The sequence below is a fragment of the Pipistrellus hanaki genome (genome assembly GCF_964339955.1).
Source record: "Pipistrellus hanaki genome assembly, chromosome: X".
In the NCBI taxonomy this organism is placed as follows: domain Eukaryota; kingdom Metazoa; phylum Chordata; class Mammalia; order Chiroptera; family Vespertilionidae; genus Pipistrellus; species Pipistrellus hanaki.
Window position 1 is genome coordinate 59,399,059 of NC_140524.1, and position 22,830 is coordinate 59,421,888.

The 22,830-nt window shown below is 36.9% G+C and overlaps 1 protein-coding gene across 7 annotated transcripts in view; it reads left to right on the forward strand.

The window, feature by feature from the left end:
• The window catches only part of DIAPH2 (diaphanous related formin 2), a 942,260-nt gene that overhangs the window by 217,779 nt on the left and 701,651 nt on the right, over positions 1–22,830 (forward strand). For all 7 annotated transcript variants that reach the window (XM_084870674.1, XM_084870677.1, XM_084870675.1 and 4 more), the window contains 3 exons: positions 18,230–18,304; positions 18,381–18,450; positions 21,528–21,664. In XM_084870674.1, coding sequence (XP_084726800.1) covers positions 18,230–18,304; positions 18,381–18,450; positions 21,528–21,664 — 282 coding nt within the window. The remainder of the gene's footprint in view (positions 1–18,229; positions 18,305–18,380; positions 18,451–21,527; positions 21,665–22,830) is intronic.

The following is a 22,830-nucleotide window of genomic DNA, read 5'->3' on the forward strand; positions in this document are numbered from 1 at the left end:
GTGCTAGGCATTTATTGGTATGAATTTCCCTCTTAGAGCTCCTTTTGCATTATCCCATAAATTTTGTTATGTTATATTTCTGTTTGTATTTTTCTAAAGATATTTTTTAGTTCTCTCTTGATTTCTTCCTTGACCCATTAGTTGTTCACAGCATGCTGTTTAATGTTTACTTAATTGTAAACCTTGGACTATTATTTCCAAATTAAAGTTGAATGGCTCTATTTTTGTCCAGGTGCTTCCTAATATACTTGTATTTTGTGCCAGGCCAAATATCAACTAACAGTTGCTAATTTTTTTTTTGTAGTGGCTGCTTATAGATCTACTAGAAGCCCAGTGCATCAATTTGTACACAGGTGGGGTCCTGCTGAGATCCACAGTTTGGGGCCAGACCTACAGATTGGGGCTGGGCTTTCAGGAGGAGGAGACAGTGGGAGTTTGGCTGGCAGGCCCGCCCCTTTCCAGGCCTGATCAGGGCCAGGCTGGCTGGGAGGAGGGGCTGTAGGTGATTGGCTAGCAGGCCCCTTCCCTGAATGGGGGGTGATTGGGTGTCAGTGGCTGGAGGATGGGCTGTGGAAGGTTGGCCTGCCAGGTCCCTGTTGGATTATGGGGGGCAAACAGGGGGCCTACCTGACTGGGGGGAGGGGCCACAGGCTGATCAGGGTTGTGGGGGCCAATCAGGGGCTGGGCTGGCTGGTGGGAGGGGCTGCAGGCAGTTGGCCTGCTGAGCCTGTCCCTGATTAGGGTTGGGGGGGGCAATCTGAAGTGGTACTGAGCAGGGTGGGGGGGAGAGATGTGGGGACCCAGAACTGCCATGGCATACTCAGCCCCAGGGCACCTCTTATGCCACCCAGCTCGGCCAGGTTCAGTGAACCCAAGTGGGGGTGATGAAGGATTGAGGAAAGACAGACAAGAGAAGGAAAGCTGGGACTTGGTGGGACGCTGCTTCCCTGATGGGAACTCCACAGTGCCAGGGACTACAAGTCATGTCTTTATTTTAAAGCCAGATGCCAGGAGGCAAAGTAAGGGCATGGTCAAGAAGTTTACAACGTTCTCTAGGTTTGGATCCTACTCAATTACATGCACCTGATCAAGCTTTTTGTGCTTGCAGCTATATCACTTAGGAACATGGGGCCATGAGTGCGGACCATAGGTTCAAGCTTACAACTCTGTTAGCTATAATTGTGCTAGGAGGGCCCTGCCCTCCAGGTTGGGACTTGCACGTGGTCACGAGAGGACTGTGCCCTCTCATCAGTCCAAAGCTTGAACCTGTCCAAACTCTGTAGCTGCTCCCCACAGGGGAAGTGTCTACAGGAAGTTGGCCCACCAGCCCTGCCCCCTATTGCGGTACTAGGGGAGGTGATCAGCGGTGGGACCAGATGAGGGAGGGGCTGCAGGAGTTTGGGCAGCTGGCCCCACATCCTGATAAGGCCACTATGCTAGCCACAGTGAGGGTCATAGCAACTGGTTGTTATGGTCACTGGCTTTTTATACATACTTCTTTGATATGACTTTCATCCATAGTAATGGATTACAGTATGATAAGTCTCTATCTATGCTGAACAAGTAACTATTCTATTTATTAGTATATGTGAAGCAGAAAAAAAGTATATTTTTGGACATCTCCAGAGTTTTTATTATATAAATTTTCCCTTGCCTTGATGATGGAATCCATAATAAATAATTTTTAAAAATATCTCCCTGGCTTTCCTTCACTTTTGAATTATACAAATTGGTGATGTTTTTATAAATTCTATGTTTCATCCAATGTTTCTTTCTGAACAAAATATAACCAAAACATTTGTAGCCACTAGTTGATGATTTCTTTGTTAATTGTTGATAATATAGTTGAATGGGAGATGTGTAAGGATTGAGGAGTGGTGGATTTCAATCATAGTTTTGTTATTAACAAACTGTATATTCTAAGACAAGTCATTAAATATTTTTAGTTTCTTGATTTGTAAAATGAAAGAGCCAATATGGACTCACTTACTTTGATTTCACAACAGTAAAGCTACAGAGTTCAAGGCATGTTCTTTCAATGCAGTTTGTTTGTAAGTGAAGAAAAAACCACGTGTCAATTTAAATGTTAGTGTTTGTTTTGGGTTTTAACTATTCTAATTAAAAAGGGGTTGTAATTTTGAAGAAGGCCAAAGATACTTAAGCAATTAAAAAATTATGCTTCCTTTAAAAAGCATTTATATGTTTTGAAAGACTTACCATATATAAATATGTATCTTTTTTGGAGTAGCTATGTTTCTAGATTTTTTAGGACATGAATACAAGCCAGTTGAATATTGTTAAGTGCTAATACCCCTTTCTTAGGAACTTTTTACTGCATTGTCCTATATTGTTTTTTTCTTTAAGTTCTATACATGTTTATTATTGTTTTGTTATTTTGCTTTAAATGGTTTTATATCACCGTGTAAGAGAAAAATAATGAATGTTTGGCTTAATTGTTCTTAGGTAAGCCTTAACATTTTCCAAGTTGTTTAACGTGGAATTAAAGATTTTGTGTATTTATTATTCAATGAATTATGTTTTGAAAAAAAAAACTATTAAAGGTGAATGCATTAAGATATTTAAAAATGTATTAAAGGTGAATGTATTAAGATATCTTAATGTATTAGGATATCTGTTGTGAATATGATAAGAAGTTATTTAAATGTAAGGAGGAAAACAGAGAGGCATTAGACCAGTGGTTCTCAGCCTCTAATGCTGCAACCCTTTAATACAGTTCCTCATGTTGTGGTGACCCCCAACCATAACATTATTTTTGTTGCTACTTCATAACTGTAATTTTGCTGCTGTTATGAATTGTAATGTGTGTTTTCCAATGGTCTTAGGCGACCCCTGTGAAAGGGTCACTCGACTCCGAAAGGGGTCATGATCCACAGTTAAGAGTGCTTATATGTGCACATAGACACATGCATAATTTCCATAGTATCTTTCTCACTTCTAGGTGAAAGGGGATTTAATTTTTCATATGAAAATAAACCAGAAAAATAAAACAACACAAAACACGGAACAATTACCATTACAGATTACATTCTGAGACAGGAAAACATTTGGACTTGATGAGTTTTTTGACATCCATCATGAGGACCCAAATGGTTCTTTTTGGTTTGGTTGCAGGTATCCTATGCTAAAAATATTTGTGAACAATACATTTCTTTGATCTTTGTCTATGTATCTTTCATATTCTATAATGGGTTTTTCATCATATTTTTTGAATTGCACCCTGTAGGTGAGAATAACTGTTACATTTCTGTTGTTTTAGTGATCAAATAGTAATTACCTTTCAACTCTCCTTACCCATTACCAGGAAAGAAAATTCATTTAACTTCTCTGATGCCCACAATATAACATACAAAGTAGTGTTGGAAAAAGGGAAATGGTGTGGGTGGTATTCTCTAATGCAGCAGTTCTCAACCTGTGGATCTCGACCCCTTTGGAGGTCGAATGACCCTTTCACAGGGGTTGCCTAAGACCATTGGAAAACACACATTACGATTCATAACTCTAGCAAAATTACAGTTATGAAGTAGCAACAAAAATAATGTATGGTTGGGGGTCACCACAACATGAGGAACTCTATTAAAGAGTTGTGGCATTAGGAAGGTTGAAAACCACTGGTCTAATGCCTCTCTGTTTTCCTCCTTGCATTTAAGTAACTTCTTATCTTATTCACAACAGATAAACTTGATGTCAGCTCCCTTTCATTTTTAAGGTTTACAGGTTAGGAATTTGATTTCTTGGAGTTAGTTTCATTTTAACAAAATTCCACTAAATGAAAAGAAATTGAATGTCCTGCAGAGTGTGTGGTAGCTTAGGAAAAGGAGCCAATACATTTTTCTTGTGGAAGTTAACATCTAACCTAATAATATAATAGAGTAATATGCAAATTAACTATCACTCTGCTACACAAGCCACACCCACCACCCAATCAGGGCAATTATGCAAATTAACCCAACAAAGATGGTGGCTAATTTGCATATCAAGACAGCATAGAAAGAAGCCAAGCCTGCAGAAGGGGAGAAGCTGTAGAGGAAAGCAGGCGGGGCCAGCAGAGAAGGGAGGAAAGCAGGCAGGGCAGCGACGACAGCAGGAAGCCCCAGTACTTGTATTATAAGTTTGACTAATTATATTACTAAGGAGACAATTTTAGTTTGTGTCCTATGTAATTATATTCATAATTTCAAACCTGTGGAGAACATTTTAAATAAGACTAGGACTGTCTCTTGAAACTTTTCTAACAATTTTTAAATGCGTGCAGGAGATGAAGGTATTTTTCTGTAGCCTATGGGGTATTTTAAAATATTTCGACTTGAGCCATTTCGACTGTCTCCCAAGTAGTTTTGAGAGTTTAAGAAATTGATTTTAATAAATAAAGAGCTGTATCCTTCGAGAGAGCATTTTTATTTAAACTATTCCCCTCAGGAGATTTTTATATGTAACTCAGGCATTTACAGTTTGTTGTGACTATATAAGAGGAATTTATTTTCATATTATATGAGCAACTAGAAAAAACACACATTTCTTCTTTTGTGAGAAAGTCTTAAAAAATGTGTGAATAGTATAAAACAGAGCAGATATTTCCAGCAAGACATGATGGGGAGAATAAATGTAGCCAGGTAAAACCCTCTTAAGGAAACATCGGAGTATAGAGAGAAAGATGAAATTTCTTTGTGTGTGTGTGTTTTTTTCCCCCCTAAGGACATTATAATCTATCTATCTCAACATTGAAGTCAAAACCACTGAGAGGGAGAGCTGGAAAATTGACATATTCAACCTTTCTATGAATTGGGTGAAATAAGTGGAGAGAATGTTACGCTTCAATGGAATATATGCAAATGTTTGGAAATGGTAGCATTATATCTAATAGATACCTTTAATTGGTCAGAATTAGTTCATGCATCAATCTACCATGATCAGTAGTTTCCAAGGACACTCAAATGCTATTGTGTTTACTTTCAGGTATACAAACCTGAATAGATATTGAAAGGTTCGGAGTAGGCTGGGGTCCCACACCTATGACATGAGGCCATAATGTACCCCCCAAAAATGTTTATTTCAGGCATCTGGGTGCAGGTGGGCTGAGTCTGACAAAGGAATCAGCAGAGGCTGAAGGGAGAGGCAGACTTTTTATTAACCTCTGCTGGCTGCAGACAGTTCTGCTGACGTAAGGGTTGGTCTGTCCTTGGCTCCTCCCGGTGCCAGGTGTCTAGTGGTTATCTAGGCTATGCTGAGCTCAAGGCTGCAAGCTTTCTGCAATATATCTGCTAAGCATAGTAAGTTTCCTCTGCCCCATTTTATTGTCATTAACCCTTTCACACCCTTTCTCGGACTAATGCCAGGGCAGTTATAGCATATACAAATCCACATTGTTTTATTTTTAACATTGTATTTTAATGGATGTATATATTGGTAGTGGAATTATCTAGGAAGTTCATTTAGCTGAGCAAATTATCTTTTTAAAAGGCTGAAAATACAAAGTTTTTTCTTGGCTACTATTTGGAGGTACTGATCCATGATCTGTATATATGATAATGTTCGTGTTGGGTTGTACACTGGCTTTAATTACCTAGGACCACTTTTTCCCCCAGTGCATATAACTAAGGTTTGGTTATAATTGGCGACATTAGTATTAAAATGAGATGTTTTCCTAAATAAAACATGTAAACACCACTTAAAGTCATCTTTAAAGTCTTCTAAACCCTTTGAATTGTTTCATGTCTTATAATTTTACCAAATTTCTGATTCTCCCAAGAAACTGAACTATCACTCATTTTATTTGATGTTCTAGTGATTTGGGTTGCAGTACGAGATTTCACATGGGAATAGAACACCATTAGAGGGAAATAAAATCTTTTGTACAGAACACATAACTCTCTATACTAGCCTTTAGCACTGCACAAATAATTGATAAAGGGATGGCATAACCAATTATTGGTCTCTTGCACTGGAGACTAATTGCCTTTACAGCTTATGGGACGTTGGATAAAACTTTCTAATTTTAGCTTTGTTCCTTTTGAAAGATAGTTGTGAATTCAGCCAATCAAATAATAAATGTACATGCAGTCACTACTTCATGTTATGTCTATGTTGTGTATAGTGTACTGAGCTCATCATCCACTATTTCTTTGCTTTTAACTTACATGAACTGTGACTAAATAATTCAGAGTCTAAATCTCCAATTTTGGATGAAAGATTGACGTTTTGGGAAACTGTGAAGGGTTTTCTTTTACATGTATATAAGAGGGAGCAGAATCTCATTCTCTTATTCAATAGGTACATTTATAGATTTTCCCTCACTTTGCTTTCTCCCAGAGAACTAGAGAGGAGAGAATATTGTTTTTCATAGAATCCTCTGATACTTTAATTAAACATAAGATTTTCTTTCCTTTGATTATGGCTATCAGTATAAGTGGGCCTTATAAAAATATTGACTTCCTCTTTGAGAAAGACAAGATCACAACTGCAGCATAATCCATCCCACCCACTCCTGCTCCTGCTCCTGCCTCACAGCTGTTACTTCTCCCAGAGGAACAAATCAGTCAGGAAGCCAAACCACAGCCATGGCTTTTGAAGATACCAGAAAGACACTTTGTGGAGCTATAGGTGGTGACTCACTGAATTAGGATTGCTCTAGCCAGTCTCAATGGAAAAACTTTGGAGAAGGTGTGTGCTTAGTTGATCAGGGGTACAAAGGAGAAGAATCTCAATATAAAAGGAACAGTTTGGATGCCTACCAAGACTCTGAAAATCACAAGAAAAGCTTCCTGTGGGGAAGGTTCTAACACTTGGGATCACTTTCAGATGAGGATCCACAGGCGATGCATTAGCTTGCAGTGTCCTAAGATTGTTAAGCAGATTACTTCCATCAATATTGAGACAGGAATCAAAGTTGAAGTCACCATTGCAGATGCTTAAGTCAACCTTTTTTGACTCCTGTACATCTTTCAATCCTGTACCCAGGGCTGGAGCCTGAAACCTGGGCATGTGCCTTGACCAGGAATTGAACTGATGACCTTTTGGTGCACCATTCAGTGCTCAACCACCTGAGCCCTATTTGCCAAGGCTATTTTATATAATTTTGATATTTTTTAATCAAGATTATTCATGAACTATAAATAGAGTCTCTCTCCCTGTACAGCCTCATTGTAACTTCTATATTTACTAGAGGCCCAGTGCACGTGCACTAGTGTGTGTGTGGGGGGGGCAGGTTATTAGCCCGGCCTGTGCCCTCTCACAGTCTGGTAGCCCTCGGGAACTTAAGCCGTCAGTTGGACATCCTTAACGCTGCTGTGGAGGTGGGAGAGGCTCTCACCATTGCCACTGAGCTTGCCAGCCATGAGCCCTGTTCAGGGCTTCTGACTGAGCGGCACTCCCCCTGTTGGAGCATTTTGACCACCAGGGGGCAGCTCCTGAGTTGAGCATCTACCACTGGTGGTCAGTGCACATCATAGAGACCAGTGTTTCCATTGTTTGGTCGATTTGCATATTGGTCTATTATTACATAAGATTCCAATATCAATTGACAAGTGCTAAATATAGTAGAAAATAAATATATACCAAATTAAAGAAAACACAAAAGGTAATATAAGTACCAAATACTATATATAAATTACCTATTGAAGAAGCCTAGCATCTGTTTAGATTCTAATGCCTATTTCATGTCAATTAAATATTTTTTAATAAATGAATGATAAAATGTTAATATTATTAAAAAGTAGTCTTTATGCCTAAAATTCATACTGTATTTTGGACTAGAAGATTAAAAGAACATTTAAGTTTCTTATTTTTAATGTTTTCACAAAATTTTGGTGCAAGCTTCCCTGTGCTGTTTCACAGGCATTATTTCATTTAGTAGTCACAAAGACCTTATGGAATTTAGGTACTATACTCATCCCTATTTTGAAGATGAGAAAATGAGCTTAGAGAGTTTTAAGTAACTGATCAAAAATAACACAGGTTGACTATGGTAGAGATGGGATTGGAACCTGGATCTGTCGTCTTCTAAAGCATATGTACTTAACTATGCCACTATGTAGCCTCACAGCTTATTTCATTGATGGATGGAGTGATGTTTTTGTGGCCTTTGAGTAAACTTGGAAAAGGTCTTTAATTTTTAACTTCTTGAGCAATATACCAAATGTTTTACTGCCTGATAGACATAGCCAAGCCATTTATACCTAAGTTCAGAAACACTATCTCATTGTGGATCAGTTCCTCTTATTCCCTAGATCAGTAGGCTGCAAACTCATTAGTCAACAGAGCCAAATATTAACAGTACAACAATTGAAATTTCTTTTGAGAGCCAAATTTTTTAAACTTAAATAATTTCTAACGCCACTCGCCCAGGCTGTAGTATTTTGTGGAAGAGGCACACTCAAGGGGCCAAAGAGCCGCATGTGGCTCGCGAGCCACAGTTTGTCAACCACGGCTCTAAATAATCTTCCTGGGTTTTTTTTTCAGGCTTCAGATCTAAACCTGGCTTCTTGCTCACTCATACATTAATCATCCTGACTGATTTTCTATCTGTTTTGTTTGGGTGGCTTATGTACTCCACCTGGTTTCCTGGCAAGTGATGGCTACAAATATCTCCATGCATGTGTATAATGTTGACACCTCTTAAAATGTTTTTTTTTTAATATGTTGATTTCAGAGAGAAGGGAGAGGGAGAGAGAGGAAAACATTAACAAGAGAGAATCGTAATTCAGCTGCCTCCTGCATGTCCCCTAATGGGGACCGAGTCTGACAAAGTAGGTAATCGAACCATGGCCTCCTGGTTCAGGGGTCAGTGCTCAACCACTGAGTAACACCCGCTGGGCAAGACAACTGTTTAACTTCGGTAACTTGATAGAATAAAATCACTAGTATGTTAATACATAAAAATAAAACTGTGGATTATATAGCCCATTTAAAAAAAAAAAAAAAGCATAGGCTATATTTTGGCTCTTCCAATAAGCTGCCTTACCTAAACTTTGATTGGAAGTTTTAGTTGGAGTTTTCAGATATCTTTTCTTAACATTATTTGGTAGATTTCTTATGAAGCTTAGGGCTTCAAATATAACAGAAACAGGGATTTAAAGGTACTTATCACACCTAAATGAATGAAGTAAACTGTCCAGTAATACAAACCATATATTTGTGTGTCTAGACATAGAAATAGTTATTAAGTTCAATGATGTTCTGAACAACCAGTGATTCTTCTTTATATTTTTAAAATTTTATTCATTTTTTTTTATAGAGAGGAAGAGAGAGAGGGATAGAGAGTTAGAAAATGGACGAGAGAGAAACTTCGATCAGCTATCTCCTGCACACTCCCTACTGGGGTTGTGCCTGCAACCAACGTACATGCCCTTGACCGGAATTGAACCTGGGACCTTTCAGTCCACAGGCCGACACTCTGTCCACTGAGCAAAACCGGTTTTGGCCAGTGATTCTTCCTTAATGAGTTATTGGTGGAGCCATTAGCCAGATGTTGTTTTAGACAATTGTGCATTGTTCCTGTTATTAATTTCTAATGGTATGGTTCAAATAAACATGAGTTTTGGAGTCAGACCTGGGTTTGAGTCCTACAAATCATACTTGTTCAGTGATGTTTGGCAAATTACTTGACTACTTTGCTTCTCAGTTTTCCTGTGTGAAAATAGTTTTCAGAATGGCTGACATTAAAAAGATTGACAATATGAAGTGCCTGGGAGGATTTGGAACACTTTGCTGAAGGAATGCCACTTTGGAAAGTAGTTTTGTAAAAAAGTTAAACATCCATTTACCCTAAGAGCCAGCAATTCAGTTCCTAATTATTTTCCCAAGCAAATGAAAACATATGCTTACACAAAAAACTTACATGTGAATATTTGTAGTAGCTGTATTCATCATCACCAAAACCTGGAAACAATCTAGATGCTCATCAACTGATGAATGTATAAAATAAATTGTGGCATAACCATACAATAAAAAGGAGTAAACTACTGATCCAAGCACCAAATTGTTGAATATCATAGTATTTATGCTAAGTTAAAGAAGCCAGACACAGAATCCTGCACATTGTGTGATTCCATTTCCAAAGATATTCTTCAAACAGCAAAACTGTAGGGACACAAATCAGATAGGTGGTTGCCAGGGACATTGGGAGTAGGGAAAAGGGATTGACTGCGAAGGAAAAAGACTAAATATTTTGGAGTGATGGAAATGTTGCATATCTTGTTTGTGTTGGAGATTGCATGACTATACCTTTTGTCAAAATGATGAATTTTTCTGTATGTAAATCATATAACAGAAAAAAAACAGCCTGTGTTTCAGAGTGGTTATGGAAATTATGAGAGATCAATCTCCTCCCGCATTTTTTCTTCTGTTAGGTTGTTCATTATCCTGGGCTGCTTCTATGCCTCTTATAAATATAGAGACCATGATAAATGGCAATTTCTTGTTCCAGAGTTGAGATATTATAGAAAATTTGTGTTTATCTGTCCTTGCCTGAAGTTTTGGAATCAGATTTTAAATCAAGTCATCAACTGTATTTTTATTTTATTATTGATTTCAGAGAGGAAGGGAGAGGGAGAGAAACATCAATGATGAGAGAAAATCGTTGATTGGCTACCTCCTTCATGCCCCCTACTGGGGATCAAAAAACTGCAACCCAGGCATGTGCCCTTGACTGGAATTGAATGTGGGACCCTTCATTCTGTAGGCTATTGCTCTATCTACTGAGCCAAACCATCTAGAGCACTGTTTTTATATTTTTAGATATTCCAATTAGTACTGAATAACTCAGAGCTGGAACTTGCATGCACTGTAAAATATACCAAATATACTTGCTTTGACTGGATTCTGTATCTGTCCTGTGGCAGGAGTGTTCAGTATGGTTGTCATGAAGCAATCTTGAATTTTGAGTCTCAGTGCTTCCTGAGAAAGGCTCTTCTACTTGTTAGCAAACAATTTTTTTCTATCACTGGTTCCCAAACCTGAGCAAGCATCAGAATCATATGGAGTAGTTTAAACTCACATTACTTGGTCCCATCCCCAGAGTCATTCATTGCATAGGTCTAGGTTGGGGTCCAAGAATTTGCATTTCTAATGAGTTCTTAGATGATGTTGATGCTACTGGTGTGGGACACACAAGTTGAGAACCACTGATTTATGCTTACTTCTTGTGTTACAGTGTCAAAATTCCTGTCTAACTATCCTAGCCAACATTTTGTTTTTAAACTGCTTATGGGCATGAGGAGAGGGAGTGGGAGAAAATAGTATTTTGCTAGAGGCCACAAAAATGTCCAATGCCTAAAAGCATAGAAATTATGCTGGCAAGAGAAAAATGTAAAAAAAAAAAAAAAAAAAAAAAAGAATGTCTAGTTGCCCCCTTCCTTTTAACCCCCTCATGCTGCATCATTATCATTTTATCCCCCTAGGAACAGGCTCCCTTTGGACTCCTATTCTCTGTCAAAGTTCTGAGGATTCTTATTAGGTTTCCTCTGCCCATTGGCTAAGATATTCTTTGTTACAACTAGGCCCTCCTTCTCATACTTAAGTTTAGTGATTGTGTCCTAATTTTTCCAAACCAAATGTAATTTGCACTGGATTAAATCAAAGTGCCATAAACTCAATTTGAAGCAGTCTGGCATGTGTAGGTAGGTGACTGATTTCAAGTGAACAGATATAAATCATGCTCCTGTATCAAACAATTTCCTAGACCCAGGAAGAAATCACCCTAATAATATTAATAGCACTTGGTGTAAAAAGAGTACAAGTAAGATTTGGATTTTTAAAAACAATTTTTAAATGTGAGGAATTCAGAGATCATTTTATCCTTCCCAAATGCCAAAGGAGATCTAAAATTTGGTAAAAACTATTATTGTAAGGTTGCTGTAGGGTATGTTGTGCTATAATGATATCTGCCGATTTCTCTCTGTGATGGTTAAATACAATTTATTATGCTTAGAGCTTAGGTCCTTTTATCCTTCCACTACTGTCCAGCTGATTAACAAGACTCTTTAGAGAAAATTGCTCATTGTATTGGTTGATTACATGCCTCAATTGAATAATAGCTTGCTGCCAATTATCATTACAATGCCATATTGATTTTTTTCATTTCTACTGTGAAAATTAAAGCAGAATTTGTTTCAAATGAGCTTCCACATATATTGTGGATGTGATTGGTTTTGAATATTTCAGCTATTTTTTAAAATATCTTTTCAGTGATCTGAAAATTCTTACTCATATTTTCTTACAAATTTAGCTACTTTGTTGATAAGCTTTACTTTATGAAGACATGAAATATAGTTCAAAGACTGGGAAATAGAAATATAGTCATTGTTTAAATATGTATAGATTTTCATTTTTGCTTTATAGGAGTCTGCTATATATTAATTTACATTTATGAAGCTCTTGGGCAATATGAGACTACTGATTCTCTTAATCACACAAGTCAGTAAGTTTATTTTAATATGAATTAGCAAATATTTACTTAGTGTTGACTATATATAAGCTAGCCTGCTAAGCATTATTGAAGATAGAAAGATAAATGAGATAATATAACTATCTTCACAGAATTTTTAATATAGAAAGGTTTGTAAGACATTTGTGATAAGAACAACATTAATAAACAATCCTACCTATTGTAATAAAAGAGTAATATGCAAATTTAACACCTCTCTGCTACATGTACCACCCATGCCCACCAGCCAATCAGGAGTGAGTATGCAAATTAACCTAACCAAGATGGCTGTGGCCACCAAGAGAGCAGGAGGGAGGCTTGGGTTTCCCTGGCAATGGAGGAAGCCAAGCTTTCCACACACCCTGGCTGGCCTAGGCCTCCAGTTAAGGCTACAAAGGTTCAATTATAGAAGATAAATAAACCCTAACAAAAATGGCGGCAGCCACAGAGCTGGAGAGAACAGGAAGCTAGGGTTGCCCCTGGCTATGGAGGAAGGCAAACTTTTACAGACCTGGCTTGCTTTGTCCTCTGCTTAAGGATACAAAGTTTCAATTATAGAGGATATATAAATCTCAACAAAAATGGCTGCCAGCATGAAGCAAGCAAAAGGCTTGGCTCCACTCAAGGCTACAAAGTTTCAATTGTAGAAGATAAATAAATCCTATATAAAAGGGCCTCCACTTGGGGGGGGGGGCGCGCACGCACGCGTGGCCAGCCAGCAAACCACCATAGGCCCCTTACTCAGGCCGCCTTATGCCCCAAGGGAACCCCCACCCTAATCCGGGACACCCTTCAGGGCAAACCAGAAGGCCCCCACCCATTCACCAGGCCTCTATCCTATCTAATAAAAGAGTAATATTGACCATCACTCCAACACACAAGATGGCTGCCCCCATGTGGATATAAAATGGCCACCACAAGATGGCCAACAGGGGAGGGCAGTTGGGAGGGATAAGGCCTTCAAAAGAGGGCAGTTGTGGGCAATCAGACCAGCAGGGGAGGGCAGTTAGGAGTGACCAGGCTGGCAGAGGAGGGAAGTTGGGGGCAAAAAGGCTGGCAGGGGAGCAGTTAGACATTAATCAGGCTGGCAGGGGAGTGGTTAGGGGGTGATCAGGCTGGCAGGCAGAAGCCTTTAGGGGCAATCAGGAAGGCAGTCAGGTGAGCAGTTGGGAGCCAGCAGTCCTGGATTATGAGAGGGATGTCCAACTGTCTGTTTAGTCCTGATCCCACAGGGATTCCATATTGGAGAGGGTGCAGGCTGGGCTGAGGAACTCCTCCCTCCCTGTGTAGGAGTTTAGTGCACTGGGCCTCTAGTAAGAAATAAAGATACATGAGTGTTCAAAGGAACAATAACTCCTATTTGGATAGAAGACTTATGGGCAAAAACACTAATGGAAGAATTTACACTCAATTTGAGTCTTGAAGGATTTGGGGTTGCTTTATGGAAAGAAACATAATTTAAGAAATGCAGGGAAGTGCAGGGAGGATTCTGGGAAGGACAGTTTCTGATTTTCACTAGAACATGTGGTATAAGGCCTGAGGCTGTAAAGATAGGTTGACACTAGATCAGAGTCAGGATTTGAAATGTGTTGGGTAGTCCAGAGGACAACTTTGGACAAAAGATTAAGTTCAGTCAAGTTTGGTATTTTGTAAAATGAATAAAAGAACAAATGAAGCTGTAGAGAACCTGGTTGAGAGGTTCCTAGCTTGTTAAAGTGACTAGAGCTACATTAGAATGTTAGCAGAGACTATGGAAAGGAGGGCCAGCCCATGTGTGGGAAGCATTGTAGAAATAGAATATTCAGAACTGGATAATAAAAAGTGAAAGGAAGCTCTACCTGATCAGTCTCCAACCTTCTAGCACACATGGGACTTCATCTCCTGCTGCTCATCCAGGCCCCCCTTATTCAGCTCTAGACACTCAGGTTTCCTCACAGCTCCTAGAATTTCTGAGCACAATAGCTACCACTTCAGTATCCAGTTGCACCTATTCCCCTTCCTTGGAAAGTCCTTATTTCCTTCAGGGCTCTACTGAAATGACACCTTTTCGAGAATTTGTCCCCTGCCATTCTTATTCCATTTAGCAATATTTATTTTTGTTCATTGCACCAAAACAATGCCTTTTTTTTTTTTTTTACCAGTGTCAAGGTTAATATTTTATTTATTTATTCATTCCCATTTTTTATTGAGGTATTATATGTGTATATATCTTATCACTGCCCTCCCACCCCACTCCCATATATGCCCTCACCCCCCAGTGTTTTGCTTCCATTGGTTATGCATATATGCATGCATACAAGTCCATCAGTTGGTCTTTATCACCCCCACCTCTCCCTAACCTTCCTGCTGTAATTTGACAGTCTGTTTGATGCTTTACTGCCTCTGTATCTATCTTTTTGTTCATCAGTTTATAATGTGCTTTATTATCCACAAATTAGTGAAATCATGTGGTATTTTTCTTTCATTGACTGGCTTATTTCACTTAGCATAATGCTCTCCAGTTCCATCCAGGTTGCTGCAAATGGTAAGAATTCCTTCCTTTTTATGGCAGAATAGTATTCCATTGTGTAGACACCATAGTTTTCTGATCCAGTCATCTGCTGATGGGTCATTAGGCTGTTTACAAATCTTAGCTATTGTAAAGTATGCTGCTATGAACATATGGGTGCATATATCCTTTCTGATTGGTGTTTCTAGTTTCTTAGGATATATTCCTAGGAGTAGGATTACTGGGTCAAATGGGATTTTCATTTTTAGTTTTTTGAGGAAACTCCATATTGTTCTCAATGGTGGCTGCACCAGTCTACATTCCCACCAGCAGTGCAGGAGGGTACCTTTTGCTCTGCATCCTCGCCAGCATTTGTTGTTTGTTGATTTGTTGATGATAGTCATTCTTATAGGTGTAAGGTAACTGGATTCTCTATTCTATTCCATCGGTCTATATGTCTGTTCTTCTGCCAGTTCCAGGCTGTTTTGAGAACAGTGGCTTTGTAATACAGCTTGAAATTTGGTATTGAGATCCCACCTACTTTGTTGTTCTTTCTCAGGATTGCTGTGGCTATTCAGGTCTTTTTTATTCCAGATGAATTTTTGGAGAGTTCTTTCCAGGTCTGTTAAATATGCCATTGGTATTTTAATGGGAAGTGCATTGAATCTATAGATTGCTTTGGGTAGTATGGACATTTTAATAATGCTGATTCTACCAATCCATGAACATGGTATGTTCTTCCATCTGTTTATGTCTTCCTCTATCTCTTTTTTCAGTGTCTTGTAGTTTTCCACATATAAGTCTTTTCCTACTTAAATTTATTCCTAGGTATCTTAATTTTTTTGGTGCAATGGTAAATGGGATTGATTTTTTAGTGTTTTGTTTTGTTTTTTCATTTCCATTTACCTGGAAAAAGGTAAATGGAAGTCAAAATGTGTGAGTCTTTTTTCTGAGGTGGGTTTCTTATATACAGTAGATATATGCGAAATGTGTGCGTCTTTTTTTTTTTTTTTTCTGAGGTGGGTTTCTTGTATACAGTAGATATATGGGTCTTGTTTTCTTATCCAATCTATTACCCTATGTCTTTTGATTGGGGCATTTAATCCATTTACATTTAAAGTTATTAATAGGTACTTATTTGTTGCCATTTTTATTCTTTACCCATTTGTTCCTTCTTTGGTTCCTATTTCTTTCTTTTTCTTTTTTACAGCACACCCTTTAGCATTTCTTGCATTGCTGGTTTGGTGGTAATAAATTGCCTTAGTCCTTTTTGTCTGTGAAGCTCCTCATTTCACCTTCAATTTTGATTGATAGCCTTGCTGGTTGCAGTATTCTTGGATTCAGACCCTTCCTTTGCATGACCTTGTATATTTCATTCCATTCCTTTCTGGCCTGATGAGTTTCTGTTGAGAAATTAGTATCTTGTCTAATGGGGATTTCTTTGTATGTAACTTTCTGTCTCTCTCTGCCTGTTTTTAAGATTCTTACTTTGTCTTTGGTGTTTGCCAATTTAATTATAATGTCCTTTGATGTCGGTCTTTTGGGGTCCCTTTTGCTTGGGACTCTGTGAGCTTCTTGGATTTGTGTTTTTTCTTCCCTATATCAGGGAAGTTTTCTGTCATTATTTCTTCAGACAGGTTTTCTATTCCTTGCTCAGTTTCCTCTCCTTCTGGAACCCCTATAATGTGAGTGTGGTTTTGTTTTGTGTTGTCCCAAAGTTCCCTTAGGCTCTCCTCCTGCTTTTTAATTATTTTTTCTAGAAGCTGCTGTACTTAGGTATATTTTCCCACCATGTCTTCTAGCTCACTGATGCAGTTCTCTGCTTCTTCTAGTCTACTCTTAATTCTTTCTATTGAGTTCTTTACAGTAGCTATGTCATTTTTCATTTCTTCTTGATTCTTCTTCATTTCCTCTTGGTTCTTACTCATATTGTTGAATTTTTCTTACATTCTTTTTAGCCACTTTATGAACATTTCTCTGAATTCTTTCTCTGACAGGTTGCTTGCCTCCATTTCATTTACTTCCTTTTCTGGTGATACCTGCTTTTCTTTCATATGTGCACTGTTTCGTCTCCCCATGATCTCTCTTCTCTGGATGTCTGGTTATGTAGCTCTCTCTCCTCTTCCCAGGCAAAATCTGACCTTTCTGTGGTGGAGTGTAGAGCTCCTCTGAATCCACGTGTTTGTACCAATAGGGGACTGGTGTTCCTGGGTTCACAGCTATTCGGTGGGTGCCACAATTGTATATTTTCAGGCTTCCAATAACATCTACTTTCACCTTCAAGATGGCATGGTCTCCACGTCCAACCCGGTGGCTCTGCGAGAGAACCCAGTGGCAGTGGGGGCTTCCTGGTCAGGGGAACCCTGTCCAACATTCCCTCACCTCCTCCTGGAATATAGCTTTCTCTTAACTCACCAACAAACACTCCCCTGCGACCCTCAGGTATTCTTTCTTTCTGCTCAGGTACAAGGCTCGGGACACTTCTGTCTATTCTGCCGCCATTTTTTCTCCTCCTCAGTGACATTTTGTTATATGTTTATCTGCTTATCATATGTCTCCCTCTTTGAGATGATAAGCTATAAGAGGGTAAGGGCTTAGTTTTGTTGCCCATTATATATCTATCACCTGAATAGAACATGCTGGTACTAGATATATGCACTGAATATATATAGATGAGGGGTCCTAGCTGGTTTGGCTCAGTGAATAAAGCATTGTTCTGCAGAATGGGAGATTCTGGGTTCGATTCCAGTGGGAGGCATGTGCCCCGGTTGCAGGATTGATCCCCAGTCGAGGGTGTGCAGGAGGCAGCATATCAATGATACTCTCTCATTATTGATGCTTCTGTCTCTCTCTTTTCCATCCTGTCTGAAATCAATACAAATATATATTTTTTAAATATTGATGAGGGATCACAGATTGTGCAAGTATTTTGATTTTGAATGATTAAAAGGTATAGTGGTGTAATTACCAACATGGAAGAATGGAAGAGAAGTTGATTTTTGGAAGCAGGGGCACAGAGGAAGATAAATTGGATTATAAGTTCAGGTTTAAGTATATGTTGCTGGAGAACAACCAAGGCTGTGCTGTGGAGTGGGCAATCTAAAATGTGAGGAAAATTGTGATACTGAGGTAAAGATGTTGAGTCATCCTCACAGAGGATGCTTGAAGCAATTGAAGTAAAAAAAGAATGATGAGCAATATAAAGATGATATTATCATATTTGAAAACTATAATTTCACTTTAGATACTTCATGTTTTCAATATACAAACCTATTTATGCATTTTTTTGGTTTATTTCCTAGCTGGGTTAACAACTTTGGCCATGAAGGTCTTGGACTCTTACTGGACGAGCTGGAAAAGCTTCTGGACAAGAAACAGTAAGAACAAACATGAAAAGAATCTCCAAAGGGGAAATGTTTAAGCACAGTATAATAGTTTGTTTTTTTAATTCAGGCAAGAAAATATTGACAAGAAGAATCAGCATAAACTTATTCAGTGCCTCAAAGCATTTATGAATAATAAGGTAAGTAGTGTTTATTTCTTCATTTGTCACAAAAGGTGAGAACTTACCCAACATGAAAATATGAAACATACAAAATAGTGTGTGCTTATTCAGTTTACAGAAAGGTCTTTATGATGCAAACCATCATGGTTCATTTAAATAGTATTTAAAATATGTTTTCCCTCACAAAATATTTATTGGTAAGTTTTTATAATCATGCAAACACATAAGTCTTATTCCCAAATTAGATAATGCTTTTTTTTTATTTTGTAATAGAGAAAAAATTAGATGTCATATGATGAATAGCATTTTCTTAGTGTTTTTTATTTCTTTGAAAAGGAAAATGCAAAGCCATGGATTGATTTGTTCGCTAAGAACATTAAAAGGTTATGAATTATCTTTCTTTTATGTTCAATTAATGTCAGTTAACATACGTAAAAGGCATTTCTGGAAATTAGTGGGGTTTTTTGTTTGTTTGTTTTGCATTATGAAGGACTCAATGAAATAATCCATACAAGGTTTTTTCTTCTAAAAGTAGTATGTGCTTAGGTTATGAAGTTAAAGTTGTTTTTCTTAAATTTAGCTTTATTGTTGAAAGTATCATAGATGTCTCTTTTGTTTTTTTCCCCATTGACCCCTTCTACCCTGCACCTGCCCCTTCCAAGCCTGCACCACATTATTGCCTGTATCCATGGGATATGCATATATGTTTTCAGTTTAATCTCTTCCTCCAACTCACTCACCTTCCCTCTGAGACTTGTCTGTTCCATGGTTCCATGTCTCTGGATCTATTTTGTTCATCAGTTTATTTTGTTCCTAGATTCCACATATGAGTGAGATCATGTGATACTTGTCTTTCTCTGACTGGCTTATTTTGCTTAGCATAATGCTCTCCAGGTCCATTTATGCCATTGCAAATGTTAAGAGTTTCTTTTTTTAATTTTTTTATTGCAAAGGTGGAAATTTATTGAAGAACAAATACAGACTCCCACATGAGGAGAGGGAAAGAGTCCCACAAAACTGACTCCCATGTAGGGAGGGGGCAGAGTCCCCAAGAGTTTCTTAAATTTATTTTTTCTATAAACTATTTTGTTAATGTCTTAGAAATGATTTGCTTTATATTTCCGTAAGTAAAATACCACTGCTAAATTTACTAATTATATAATTCCCTTTAGGTGGTGTTTTAAGAATCTCAAATATTAATAGAGATAAATAATTATAACAGTAAACAAAAGCTAGCTAAATGTGAAATATAGCTATTAATAACCAGTGCATTGAGATAGTCTAAGTAATCTGCAAAGGCTTTCTTAATTATATGAGATTACATGTAAATGTGTATATACAGAGTGGGGCAAAAGTAGGTTTACAGTTGTGAATATGCAAAACAGTGTTTATTCTTATAGTATTATTAATTAATTATTGTATTTTCCATACAAACATGATGGTTTGAATTAGATTGTTCTAAACTAAGGTTAAGGTTTAGTTAGGGCATGTTAATATCTTGTAGATAGAGGCTCAGAACATGAACACATGGTGGATCTTTTAACTTATAGGCATATGAAATAATAGGCAAAAGTATGTATTCAAAATAAAAATATAGAGTGATAAGTCCACTTCATGTTGGAATAAACTGTCATAATCAAAGAATCAAAGTTTTATATGAAATGACTTAAACATTAAATTTGTTGGCCCCAAGGAATTTATATTACCTACTTCAAAATTTACTTTTCCTTATACAGTGCATGTCAGAATAGGATCATAAAAAATATACCAATTGCTTCTTAACTTCCTCTGCTGTAATAATGCTCTGAGGTTTAGATTTATGGTTTTTCATTATTACTCATATTTTCATTTTTATTATCAGTATATCCCTACATATTATAAAATACTTTTAAACAATAAGTGGAAATTTGAAAACTAAATGATTTCACTCTATGTGTGATTTTTAAGGTTGTTACTTTAAATTTGATAATTATGTAGTAATTGTCTGTCAGTTTTACACCTGTGCTTTTCACTTATTTATTTATTTATTTATTTATTTATTTATTTATTTATTTTACATATTCCTACTATTTTCTTTGCTGTTTTTATATTTTGTCTCTTCCATTTCCTTTTATGTTTTTCTCTTATTTCTTTACTTATTTTGACCTCTGGTAAAGTTACATTTAAGAGCTTTAGCTATTTTCCCATGAATTCTTTTAGAAGTTAAATTAGTAACCATGAAAATCATTTGCTTGGTACTTAAAGGTTAGCTTGAAATGGCCATTTTACTCTGATGAAATGTTGTCAGATTTCACTGTAAAAAGCAAACCTGTTTCATAAGAAATTTGAAAAATACTATGTGGGACAAAGATCAAAGAATATATTACCTTAATGTAGTGAATACCCACGTTTTGGGCTTTCTTTAAAATGTCTATACCTATTCATTTTTATAATGCGCACTTGTGCACACATATTTAGGACTAAAAATTAAATGAAAGGGATAATTTATTCAACTTTTCTGTGCAGTTGAATGTGACACTTATTTAAATCCAGGTGCCCTTTATTTGGGTTCATAGCTTTCAGAATGCAGCACAGCTGCCTGAAAGGAGAGGATAACAGAAGGTACAGAAGAATCTGTACAGAGGCTTATTGCTTTACCTGGAATATAGTATACAAAGAGCTTTTCAGCATTTCACTCTTTTTGTTCAATTTAATTTTTATACAAACATATTGGAGGATTTAACCATGAATTGCAGATATCTCCAGGGAGACCCAGTGACATAAGTGGAATTACTTTAGAAAATCATGTCAATATGTGCTTTACATGTTCTTCTTTGTTGAAGAAATACTGATTGTTCCCATATTTCTCCCAGATCCTTATGGAATTTTAGACAGTCTAATGTAGATCATATCTGATCAAGGGCTAAAACTTCTCAAGATGCAGTCATTTCAAATAAAAAACAAAGACAAATAACTGTTTGTTTGAAGATCATTCATATAATTAGGTCGAACCTTATTGTGGAGGTATGAGTTTTAGAAAATCATTGTAAGTTGTATTTCTTAAAGATATGTTCCAAAGGCATTTTGAATGTAAATTTTTTTTTGTTTTGTTTAAGTTTGGATTGCAAAGGATTCTAGGAGATGAAAGAAGTCTTTTACTATTGGCAAGAGCAATTGACCCCAAACAACCTAACATGATGACTGAAATAGTAAAAATACTTTCTGCTATTTGCATAGTTGGAGAAGATAACATGTAAGTATTGCTATGTTATTAATTTCATGGAAAGTTACACTTGAGAAATTAAGTCCTACTTGTATGTTGTTTCTTTAGATAACTTCATAAAAATAATATAAAATTTTAGGAAAAAATTAGTAGCATTTTTATCTTATCTATTTACATTTTAGCTTTGTTTGATTCTTTGAAAAATAGGTTTAAACAGATAGAATTTTAATGGGAAAATCTTCAAAGTTGGATTCCGACTGAATGAATAGAATTTTGTCTTGTTGAAAGTAAAGCAATTCCTAGAAATATAGGAAAATAATCAGAGAATAATTTTGGCTACACACTCACACACACACACGCCCCTACACACCTACCCCTATACCCCCCTACACACACACGTGCACATAACAAAATTTGGCTACTTGAACTAATAAATTAACTAGATGCTTTTATTTTGTACTATTATTTTGTAGAAGTATTTTATCTGCCTATGGTAAGTGAAAAGATAAAGCAATTATTCATAGAATGAAACAAACTAACCTGTTAAAAAGAAAGAACAGAAAGTCTGGGTAATTTTTTAGAAAGTCTGTGATAAAAGTGCCAGTTTCAGCAAGTCATTGCTGACCATACATTAGATAATTTCTTCTTATAGGAATAACATTGAATCAGAAGCAAAATTTCAAATGTAATGTCATTAATATGTCTAGTTAGTAAGAAAAAATTGTGATAAATAATGAAATACCTGCTAAGGACATGAACTAAAATGTTTCTTCTAAACACTTTGCATGCCAGCAGTAATTTCCATTTGAATCTAAACAGGACTATACAAAGAGTTAGGAATATTCTAGTGAATTGACTTTTTCATATCTGCTAGAATAAAATGAAATGTTGGTTAATGCTGACTAATGTGTCCTTAGAAACATAAAGACAAACAAAATATTATCATATGGCATTAAATCTTATCTCAGAACAAACCATAAATGAGGTAACATGCAATACTGAGGTTTCCTTAAGTTTTATAGAAAAATTAGTTTATACATGCATAAAAAATATTTTTCTAGTCAATATATTTTTTTCAATATTTAATTCATATACTACATAATACCCTGCTATATTTGATATGCTTAAATATAATTTCAGATATAATTTTATAAGGGTAGTACACTATGTAGAATTTTATTTGATTCAGACACTGT